Source organism: Malaclemys terrapin, chromosome 3 (assembly GCF_027887155.1).
Source record: "Malaclemys terrapin pileata isolate rMalTer1 chromosome 3, rMalTer1.hap1, whole genome shotgun sequence".
In the NCBI taxonomy this organism is placed as follows: domain Eukaryota; kingdom Metazoa; phylum Chordata; order Testudines; family Emydidae; genus Malaclemys; species Malaclemys terrapin.
The window spans coordinates 164,056,002-164,068,269 of NC_071507.1; the positions used below are offsets into that span (position 1 = coordinate 164,056,002).

General features: G+C 41.1%; 1 protein-coding gene across 5 annotated transcripts in view; it reads right to left on the bottom strand.

Annotated features, from left to right (window-relative positions):
- Positions 1-2,077: 2,077 nt before the first annotated feature.
- Positions 2,078-12,268, bottom strand: part of MCPH1 (microcephalin 1) — a 218,668-nt gene continuing 208,477 nt past the window's right edge. For all 5 annotated transcript variants that reach the window (XM_054023959.1, XM_054023956.1, XM_054023958.1 and 2 more), the window contains 2 exons: positions 7,007-7,244; positions 2,078-2,375 (listed from right to left, as the gene is read on the bottom strand). In XM_054023959.1, coding sequence (XP_053879934.1) covers positions 2,320-2,375; positions 7,007-7,244 — 294 coding nt within the window. In that variant the 3' untranslated portion in view covers positions 2,078-2,319. The remainder of the gene's footprint in view (positions 2,376-7,006; positions 7,245-12,268) is intronic.

Genomic DNA, 12,268 nt, shown 5'->3' on the forward strand with positions numbered 1-12,268 from the left:
AGAAATAGATAAGATAGAAAATATCATATTGCCTCTATATAAATTCATAGTACGCCCTCACCTTGAATACTCTGTGTAGATCTAGTCGCCCCATCTCAAAAAAGATAGATTGGAATTGGAAAAGGTACGGAAAAAGGCAACAAAAATGATTAGGCATATGGAATAGCTTCCATATGAGGAGAGATTATAAGTCTGGGACTTTTCAGATTGGAAAAAGAGACAACTGAGGGGGGATATGATGGAGTGATAAAATCAAGACTGGTGTGGAGAAAGTAAATAAGAGTTATTTACTCCTTCTCATAACACAAGAACTAGGGGTCAGCAAACAAAATTAATAAGCAGCAATAAAACAAAAGGAAGTATTTCTTTATACAACAAGCAGTCAACCTGTGGAACTCTTTGCCAGAGGATGTTGTGAAGGCCAAGACAATAACAGGGTTCAAAAAAGAACTAGATAAGTTCATGGATGATAGGTCCATCAATGGCTATTAACCAGGATGAGCAGGGATGCAAAACCATGCTCTGAAGTGTCCCTAGCCTCTGTTTGCCAGATGTTAGGCATGGGCAATAGAAGATGGATCACTTTATGATTACTTGTTCTGTTAATTTCCTCTGAAGCACCTGGCATTGACCATTGCACGTCCACCAATGTTATATATGCCATCATGTGCCAGCAATGCCCCTCTGCTATGTACATTGGCCAAACTGGACAGTCACTACGCAAGAGGATAAATGGACACAAGTCAGATATCAGGAATGGCAATATACAAAAACCTGTAGGAGAACACTTCAACCTCCCTGGCCACACAATAGCAGATCTAAAGGTAGCCATCTTACAGCAAAAAAAACTTCAGGACCAGACTCCAAAGAGAAACTGCTGAGCTCCAGTTCATTTGCAAATTTGACACCATCAGATCAGGATTAAACAAAGACTGTGAATGGCTATCCAACTACAGAAGCAGTTTCTCCTCCCTTGGTATTCACACCTCAACTGCTAGCAGAGCACCTCACCTCCCTGATTGAACTAACCTCGTTATCGCCATACTGATTTATACCTGCCTCTGGAAATTTCCATTACTTGCATCTGATGAAGTGGGCATTCACCCACGAAAGCTTATGCTCCAATACTTCTGTTAGTCTTAAAGGTGCCACAGGACCCTCTGTTGCTTTTTGTCGGAAGACAGGATACTGGGCTAAATGGACCATTGGTCTGACCCAGTATGGGCATTCTTATGTTATGTACACACTGACATTTGAGTCAGTATAAGTTATGTCGCTCAGCGGGGTGGCTAATTCACATCCCTGGATAACACAACTTATGTCCACGTAAGCCATAGCGTAGCCATATCCTTAGTGTTTTTAGCATTGTGTGTGTTACATGTTTACAGGGCAAATACGAAGACAAAGTTCTTGGCCTCAAAAAACTTCCACTCTAGATAACAATGCTGAGATTTTCAAAGCAACCTAGGCAATTTGGATCACTATCAATTTTAATGAAAATTGGGCATCCAAATCCCTGTGTAGCTTGAAAATCTCAGCTTCAGTGCACAAATACAAGAGAGAACTAGAGCAGTGCGATGAAATGGTGATGTTTATGAAGTATGTATCTTGTTAGCTCTGTGATTTTTGCTTGGAATTTTTTATTTTTAGTACAGAATTTCTATTGTCTTAGTTTAACAATTCTCTGAGGGGAGGACTGGGGTTGAAAGGCATGTGTTATATGCTGCAGTGAAATTATTTGATTATCCGTTACTTTTACTGGTGCTCATATGTCATCCCATAAATATGAGGTTGTAAAATTATATCTAAATATATACTACATACTAAGTTCTAAAAAAATATTAGACATAACCCTGTGCCCACTTAAAAACTGTCTTCAGACTCATTTGTGTTTATGTTTGGAATTATTATACCATGGTAATCTTTTCAAAAGCACCTAAGTGACAGGCTCTTAAGTCCAAAAGGGGACCTGGGAGCCTAAGTCACTTAGGTGTTTTTGATAATATTGCCTCCAGTGTATAATGCTTGTACATGAGACCAGAATTAGGCCCAAAGACTTGCATAGTGTACAAATAAATACAAAGCAAAAGGATTTTTATTGAGCAAATACCTTATTACAAAAGGCTAATCAAAGGATTTCATTAGACAGACACTTAGATGAGACTCACCACACTATACGAAACTTTTGGCTGTATTTAAAAACCCATTACTGTCTCTTTGTAAAATCTTTTATTCACTGTTGGTTCAGCTTCTTATTTAATCAAAAACTGGACACCTTTACTAATTTTCTCACAACCATAAGGAGGGTCTTGAGTTCGCTCATTGCTGGAACATGTAGTTTTCCAGAGGACATATCCTATGCTGAGTGACTGAATCTATAGGAAATCAAAAAGAAATGTGTTATATACTAGCATATTAGGATGAATACATAGCAAATAACTTCTTATTAAAAAGGAAATATATGCTTTGTATAACACAATATACACTACTAACAAAATAATCAACTCAGCAGATTGAATTTTTGGTATAAAGTACCTTTGAGGAGCTGAGAACATATGGAGTGAGAAGGACCATAAAGATATATACTAGTGGTATAATATGTACACTGCACACACCTCCAATCTCCTTTTTTTTTTTAAAAAATGTATTTCACTCGCTATCTCTCAGGTATCAAATGTGTGATTGATTGTAGGACTAATTTATTCAGTAGCGAACAGCTGGCATTAGGTGTGGAAAGCAGAACGTTTATAACCAGAAACTAACTAGATTACATAAACTAGGGATACATTCTGATAACAATAAGAGCATCAAAATTGGATAAATCCCTGGGTAATATATGTCTAGCCATTTGACTGGATTTGTATTTGTACAAATCTGATATCCCACATACTTTCAATATTAGATTATAATATATAATGGGGGGAGGGATAGCTCAGTGGTTTGAGCATTGGTCTGCTAAACCCAGGGTTGAGAGTTCAGTCCTTGAGGGGGCCACTTAGGGAGCTGGGGCAAAATCAGTACTTGGTTCTGCTAGTGAAGGCAGGGGGCTGGACTCAATGACCTTTCAGGGTCTCTTCCAGCTCTATGAGATAGGTATAGCTCCATATTATATAGATTGGAAGGGACACATTTTCAAACAGGTCTGTACTCAGCCTCCACTTTTTCTTGGGTCTGTACAGACACTTACAACTTATAGGTACACATACCTGTGTGCACACTTTAAATATTCTAGGTGTGGATGTACAAACCTAAGTGTATACCTAAAAAACTTGCATCTATTGGAATTGATTTAGGATTGGATTAATTGATATGAGATTTTGGGTCAGCCCATTATAAAGATATGGCCCTTTTGCAAAATTGAGAGCCTAATTTGGATGTTGACAGCCCCTCCTGCAAACTTCAGTAATGTTTGGATTCAGAGATCTGGTTCAGGCCCAACTCTAAAGCACTATAAAGAGGTGAACTAGGAGAGTAACTACTTCATTACAACTAGACATGGCAGAATTCAAAAAAAATTTTTTTTTTTATAAATTTGACAGACTATATCAATGTTCATTTTAAGCATTTTTTTTATCATCAATTTGAATTTTTACAGTTCCCATAGTTTTGGGTTTTAAACTTTATTTCTATTTTTTTAATTTAATTTTTTTTTATAGTTGTGGGAGATTATGGGGGATCAGACAATTATCTAATGACAGTAGATGTTGAGATTCAAAAAGTTAAAAGTTTTATAGCTGTTAAAACACTACTGTCAAAATATATAAAGGAAATATCCTTAAATTAAACTCTAAGTTCTCAAGCAGCAGTTTTTTACTTTGCCTATCAGTATTTTTTCTTTGGTTTGTGTGTGTAGAGTGAAATCTATGTTTACCAACATTTACTGACAAAAATCTAATCCTTCACGCCTAATTATAACAGATTAATTCAATATCCCTAGCAAGATGAAGGGGAATGTTTTAAGTGGCAGCTAATTCCAGCTGAGACTGGTTTTCAAAGAGCTCCACCCACACAACTCTCACAGCAGGATACAAAGGGACAATATGTAACTAATGAAAGGCAAGCAAGGCATTATATAGAACACTCTCACTGCTTAACATACAGAGCAGGACACTTAGGGTATGTCTATACAGGGATAAAAAACCCACAGCTGGCTCAGGTCAGTTGATTTGGGTTCACTGGGCTCAGGCTCCAGGGCTGAAAAATCGCAGTGTGGACATTCGGGCTTGTGCTAGAGCCCAATCTCTGGGACCCTGCGAGGGTGGAGGGTCTAAGAGCTCAGGCTCCAGCCTGAGTCCGAACGTCCACACAGCGATTTTTAGCCCCACAGCCCATGCTCCATGAGCCCAAATTAGCTGACCTGGACCAGCCGTGACTGTGCCAGGGATATTTTATCTCCGTGTAGTCGTACCCTTTCCTACTGAGGGCCGTAAATGAACTGTTTCATACACAGTAATTACCAAGCATTCTTTTAACAGCTTGATTTTCTTTCTGCATTGGGAAGGAGATCAATTAAATGAACTAAAAATATTTTCTAGCTCATTTATTTTTTACATGCTGACAGCGTGGGTTGGTGCTGTATAAGTCCACGCCACAAGGAATTTACAATGTAAACAGACAACTGGCCTGAGAGAGTTTCTGCTTTGAGCTTGGTTTCACTGTCCCCCTAGGTTCTATGGAAGAATTGGGATCCTCAATTTTGGACCTTAAGAATCTGGCAGGAGAGGCTATACGGTACACCATGGAATTCATATAATTCAGAATTATATGTATATGAAATATTTTTAGATACGAGCTAAAGCTGCAAAAGCACTGATGTGCCAAAGCATCTTTCTTACAGGCATAGATTCACCCAGTGAGAGGTGCTAGTGCACTGCACTCTTTCCAGATGCTGATGTTTTAAGGCTGAGGGCCTGGCTCACCATCCTTCCATGGTGCCAATGGATTATGTACCTAATGGTTCAAGTACTTGTGCATATTTTTACTTTAATGACCGTTTCTGGCAGTCAGGTAGAGGACACATCTCACCTCCAGAGCCCCTAGTCTCTATATATTTTAAGGCTCTTGTGCCAATATTGATCTTTTATTAAAAATTGTCTGGAAGGTGAAACAATTAAAAAAATAACATAAGTCAGATGTTTAAAATGGAAGAATGCAATGATAAGGAAATCATGATGAGGCTTTATCGTTTGAGCAAGGACTATTGTATTAATTTCATCATCAGAATTTAATATAGTAGCAGGCTGTACTACTTGAAAAAGGCACAGGAGAAAAAATGGATCCCTGGACTAAAATTATGGACCAACGCAAAAACAACACAAACATTACTCTCCACACCCATTGGTTATGCATACATTGTTAAATGGATGTTAGAGTGTCAGTCTGGATTATTATTTCTGTCCATCTGAAAGTTATGCTTGAAATACTAATATGTCAACGTGTATTGTTTAATTTACTACATCACAGTTCCAGTCTTCTCCTCATTCCCCATTTCTGGTTCTCTGGAGTTCTTACATACCATACAATGCTGTCTCGTCTTATCTTTCCTTTTTTTGACACAGCTGTTTTTTAATTCTGTTATGACTTTAGAGAGTGTCTTTCACATTGCAGATCAATCTAAATAGGAACTCACTTGTCTTTCATCTTTTATAAAGTATGAAATATACTTTTGTTTTGACAAGTGTTTTCTCCCTTACAACCCAGGTTTTCTTTCTGCTTCAACCTTCAGCAGTGTTCTTACTCAGACTTTGCAACATTATGATCAGACTGATTTATTTAACAAATAAAAGCTTTAGTATTTGCTGTAAAGCAGAAAGTAAAGTTAGCTTATTAAGAAGACTGTTATTCAAAACACAAATATCTTATTTTCTTATGTTGTATTACGCAAAAAGATTCTTTTTAGGAGGCGAAGACATGGAGCTAATCTAAAAGATAAATACTCTCAGGACTGTGAATCCCAAGTAGATCACCAAAAGTTTTCTTCTGTGGGGATATTGCAAATGTACACTCGATTTACAGCAAGAACGTCAAGCTTAAAATTAATTTCTATGGTGTCTTAGGAAAAACCACAGGACAAGCAACTCCCAGGAACTCAACACCCACAGATTTTAGCAAGAATTTTTCTTCAAGCAGAGTGATAGTCATAGCAAAGAACATTTCAGACATGCATATTAAATTACATATTATATACTTTAAGGCAGATCCTCAGCTGGTGCAAAATGTCAGAGCCTATTGAAGTCAACAGAGCTATGACAATCTGCACTAGCTGAGCATATTCCCCACATATTTTTATAATCTTGAAAGACAAATTTTTCACCAGACATTTCAAGAGAGTGGTTCCTAAGTGTTTTCTCATAACCTACTTTAATTAGACAAGTATCACATTTAAATGAAACAACTCCCATGAAATATGGAGGGCACAATTTGAAGTAATTTGTACAGCACTATGTACAATTCATAAAGGTGGGTCCTAAGATCAACACAGCCCAGCCCTAATTTTACCAGAAAGTACCTGACAGCATGTAGTCAGGTCTTCCTAAAGGGTAACAACTGTAGCACAGTCTGTCCATTTTCTTCTCTCCACACTCTCCCTCTGGTAATCTTCTGCCCATACTTAGGGCTTGTTTATATGGAGTAGCAATGCTCAATACGAAGATGCAATTTCTAAAATTCACTTGTGCATTAATTGGTCTGTGTAAACCCTGCTGGTACATACTAAAAATTCCCTAGTGCTCTTGAATGTAATGCACAACACTACGTTAAGGTCCAATAGGAACTTTAGTGAGCAGCAGCAGGGTTTACACAGACCAAGTGCATTATACTAAAGCGCAGTAGGGAACTTTTAGTACACACCAGCAAGTCTACAAGGACCAATTAATGTATAACACATTAGTGTGCTTTTGAAATCACATCCCCCGTACGGCATATTACCACACTGGGTAGAAAAACCCTTAGCACATTTGAAAGCACATTTCATAATATTATATTGAGCTGAAATTAAATCTCTTACCTAGTATCCATTTTTCTGATAAATATTTTATTTCAGGTTGCTTCTTTCCCAAATATTCTCCAATGTAGATTTTGGCCTGTCGCAGGGTTTTACATATTTTTCCTCCACACAGCTGTACAAGTTCACTTAGCTTGTCACATGGCGGTTGACTGGCAAGAGATATAAACATTACAGGCTGACTTGAAAAGAGGTCCTGCTGATATCTTCCTGATGACAGGTGCCGTTGAAGTCTGCAGATCTGTTTTTAAGGCAACAAGGAAATTAAGAACTAACATGTTTCAATTACATTTACAAGCAGCAAGTGAAGCTAGTCTTTGCATTTAGGAAAAGAATTTCAGGATATGAAAACAACTCTTTACATTCCCAAGTAAACTCTTGGGTAAGTCGTACCATGATTAGCTAATGATCACTAGATATTAATTTTTTTATTTATGACTTTTTTTGGCTTGATACAAAAGCCAAAATATCCATGTGCCACTTATTTGATTTCCATAATCTAGCCAGGTATTTATTCAATACTCACTCTAACATGGTATTTGAATACCTTACAAGTGTATAAATCCGGCAGGTAGTTTACAGATAAGCTCTACCTTTGGTTCTCTCCCTCCCTTTCTTGAATGTGGTGAGAATGGTGGGCACTTTTAGGCTTTTAGGAAGTAATTCCACAAGTGTGGGCAAGATGCTGAAAAACCTCTATCTCCTGCTTCTGGTTATAGACAGATCATTGTCCCAAGGGAGCAGAGTAAATGGTCACGAAGTATTTTGAGACAGCCCAGGTCCAAGCCACTGGAAGGCTTTGACCATTAAGACCAACACATGAAAAACTTAATCCTGTATTTTACTTTGAGCCAGTTGTAAGAGGCATTAAGGGAAACCTTTAAAAATAGGCCTTGTCTGCACTAGGGGCTTTAGCACTGATGTAACCATGCACGTGTGTAAATGCCTAACCTTGCCTCCATTGAAATCAATGGCAAAACTCCCATTGACTTAAAAAGGGACAGGATTTCGCCCCTGGTATCGAGATGCACTATGCTGCTGTAAGCCACAGCTTGTGCTGGTGCAGCTTACACTCAGGTTTACCCGTGGAAATGATATATGTGTAGTTACACTACTGCTAAAAACTCCAGTGTAAACTGGGCCTTGGGAACGTGAGATATGGTACGTTAATGAATCTTGATGGAAGTTGGTGCTGAGCATTCTTAGTCACAATCACCCACATCCAATTTGGGTTGAGAAAATGTAGCTGACTAAGTGTAAGGGCCATATTCAAAACATCCTAGATTTGTATTGTTGGAAGAAGCTGGAATCAGCTGCAGAGCTGAAAGAGCCCAACATATTTCAAGGAAAAGAAATGTAGTCCTGAACCCGGGGAAAAAACAAAAACAATATTTTCCCTGGAGGGCCACTGTCTATATTTGCTTAGAAGGTTTGGTAGTTATAATGAAGTGAAAAAAACCTAGGCAACCAGAACATGGGAAAATATGCCATGGTAAGGCTAAAGACCCCTTTGTGACCTCCCCCCACCCTCCCCAGGTGTGGAGAATTAAGCAGAAGAAATGCTGGAATTATGGTAAAGAATACCAGAGAAGTCTGTTCAATCTAGGATCAGACTGGGCCAATAATACAGAGAATGAATGGACAGAAGATTACTTAAAACAACCAAATCCAGATTTAAGATTAATGATATATGTGTATATATAATGGGACTATTACACACTGTACCTCTTGCATGCAAACTCTTTCCATCTTTAGAAGACTTTTTACATGTATAACATAGACAGAGAAAAGGGAAGTCCTTTACAAATACTGTGCAGTCCTTGACACTATTAATGTGGTTGTGTACTTAAAATTAAACAAGAAAAAAGCTGATTGATATACATGAGGAGTGTCTAGCAATTTCTTCTCCTGGGTAGGTTTGGTATACTCTAGAACCTTTTTCCTTCTGAGGCCCCCCCAACATGCTATAAAAACTCCATGGCCCACCTGTACCAAAACAACAGGTTTTCGGCATATAAAAGCCAGGGCCGGCATTAGGGGGTACAAAACAGGGCAATTGCCTGGGGCCGCCTGCCACAGGGGGCCCTGCAGAGCTAAGTTGCTCAGGCTTTGGCTTCAGCCCCAGGTGGCGGGGCTCAGGTCCCCAGGCTTCAGCCCCACGCGGTGGGGCTTCAGCTTTCTGCCCTGTGCCTCAGCAAGTCTAACGCTGGCCATGCATGGAGGACCCCCTGTAACCTGGTGGTGGCTCCCTGGTTGAGAAACACTGCTCTAGAAAGGGCAGATAGAGTACTGTGGAATGAAAAACCATTTCCTTTAGCTCAAATATGAAGTTCAGAACTATTCTGGTCAGGTTGCTACTGCAAGTACTAAAGACTAACCATTACCCCTAAACTATCTAGAGCTGAAATAATCAAACCATTATAATAAAAGGGGTTTTTATAAGCCAATTAGTTGCTGTACATAATGACTTGAACATTAGGACAGGTGTTCAAAATGATGTTCATAAAGATGACAGATGTATGTTGCACCAGTTAAAGTCTTTTCAGTGTCTGTGATTTCACTTCCCGGTACAGTACAATACAGCAATCAAATCTGGAGGTCACAAATACATGGAACATCACATCTAAGTCTTTGTCTGCCAGGATTAGGTAAAGTCTCATGGCCAGCCACAGGAAGAAGGCAGCATTTAAAAAAAAAACCACTACAACAGCTGCTATTTACGTTTCCAGTGTAAGTATAGGTTCTAGGAGGACACTGTGCTACATACCACTTGATCAGTGAGAGGGCAGATGTCCTTGTTGACTAGTTCATTGAAATATCTTCCTCAGGCCAGTAGCACCACCTCAGTCTAGTTCAGGTTTAACAACATATACAATAAATGCACAAAGTGATAACTGGACATGCCAAACCTATCTGATATTTTTTGTCCCTGTTTTCCTTGTTGAAGCTTGACAAGAGCTACAATTGCCAATACAAGAGGAGATGAAGGCAAAAATAAAAGTTTGTGCACAAGAGTAGCTGAGATGTTGTTTGATGCTGGAAATTTTTCACCAATGTGAAAAATAGGGAAATAATCTGAACAGTGGACTCCTGACTTTGACACTGACTCACTGTGTCACTTTGGGCATTTAAGATCTTTGTGCTTTAGTTTACAAATCTATGGAGTCAAGATAAAAATGCTCACCTAATTTACAAGGGGTTGTGAAGATTAATTAATGTTTGTAAAGAGCTGTCAGATCCCCAGATAAAATTACAAAGCAGGTTTATTATAGGGTTACCATATTTCAGCAAGCAAAAAAGAGGACGGGAGGAGCCCCGCCCTAGCCCCGCCCACTTCCCGCCCCCCCAGAACCCCCAACCCTCCCCCCGTTCCTTGTCCCCTGACTGCCCCCTCCTGGGACCCCTGCCCCTAACTGCCCCCCAGGACTCCACTCCCTATCTAAGCCTCCCTGCCTCTTGTCCCCTGACTGCCCCAACCCTTATCCACACCCCCACCCCCAGACAGACCCCTGGGACTCCCACGCCCCATCCAACCACTCCCCACCCCCTGACAGCCCCCCCCCCGAACTCCCAACCCATCTAAACCCCTCTGCTCCCTGTCCCCTGACTGCTCCGATCCCTCTCCCCACTCCTGCCCCCTGACAGCCCCCCCCAGAACTCCCAACCCATCTAAACCTCTCTGCTCCCTGTCCCCTGACTGCTCCGATCCCTCTCCCCACTCCTGCCCCCTGACAGCCCCCCCCAGAACTCCCAACCCATCTAAACCTCTCTGCTCCCTGTCCCCTGACTGCTCCGATCCCTCTCCCCACTCCTGCCCCCTGACAGCCCCCCCCCAGAACTCCCAGCTCCCCACCCCCCTGCTCCTTGTCCCCTGACTGCCCCTTCCTGGGACCCCTGCTCCTAACTGCCCTCCAGAACCCCACCCCTAAGCCTCCCTGTTCCTTGTCCCCTAACTGCCCCCTCCTAAGACCCCCCCCAACTGCCCCCCAGGACCCTACCCCCTACCTGTACCCTGACTGCCCAAAACTTTCTCCAACCCCCCCCCCAAAAGCCCCCCCCCGTTTCTTGACTGCCCCCTCCAGAACCTTCCTGCCCCCGGTCCCCCTTACCCTGCTGCTCAGAACAGGGTGTTGGGCTCTGTGCGAGCCGAGCCGGACACGTGGCTGCGCTCCCCAGCACAACAAAACCCGGTCCCTGGCCCTGCACAACAAAACCCGGTCCCTGGCCCTGCACAGTGCTGCCGGACCGGGTTGCAGGAGAGGCCAACTCAGAATGCAGGGCGGCTCCGGCTCCTCTACAGCTGCTCAGGAGTCCAGCCCGGGATTTTTCTGCAGCCCTCCCAGCCGCTCGCTCTGCCGGGGGAGGGGGAAATCCCGGACATTGTGAGTGCTTTACAAATTCCCCCCGGACGCTATTTTTAGCGCGAAAAGGAGGACATGTCCGGGTAAATCCGGACGAATGGTAACCCTATTTATTATCTTTATAAAAGGGAATTTCTTAGTGTTAGTGATCAGTGCCAGAGGAACAGTGAAAAACAAAGCCCAGGCTGAGATAGCACAGGCAGTAGTTGCACAATCTCCATCTATGTCATTCTTCAGAGAAGTCGGTCCTATTGAGAAGTGGTATCTCCAGAAATGAGGGTACAACGTTTTATGCTCATGAAATCCTTGGCTGCTCTGCTGAAACCACAAACAGTTATTTTCTATAAGCTGGCTTGCAGGACATTGAAGCCAGAAGCTGATATAGTTAAGGCAGGCCAAAAGGGCTAAAATGCGGTCAAAAATGTGTTGTAGATATTTATTCTTATGTGAATGTACAGTGTTCAAACAACATATGCATAACTAAGGTCAAAGAGAGCTTTCCCAACTGACTTCAATGAGTACATGCTCAAGGCCGTAATACACTTTGCAATTTCTGATGTGCAAATAAAAGGCAGGATTCTGATATTCCTGTGATTGCACTCACTCACTTTCATGAATTACCAGTTATTTCAAAATGTGTAAATCACCAAGCAAACATAAAAATGCTTCAGTTAAAAAGTATTCAGGTAAGAAGTTCAACAAATTATACACTATGCTCTAATGAAAACAACCCAGAAACAGAGACTCATGATAAACACAAGCCTATCTTTGGTGGTTCAAATAGCCTTTTTCTTCCATCAGAGAGAATTGAGAACATCTACTAATCTCCTGAGTTGTTTATTTAGACAAATCAGCTACATCTGAAAGGAGAAAAAATAATCACCAAGATACATTAATTTAGTGT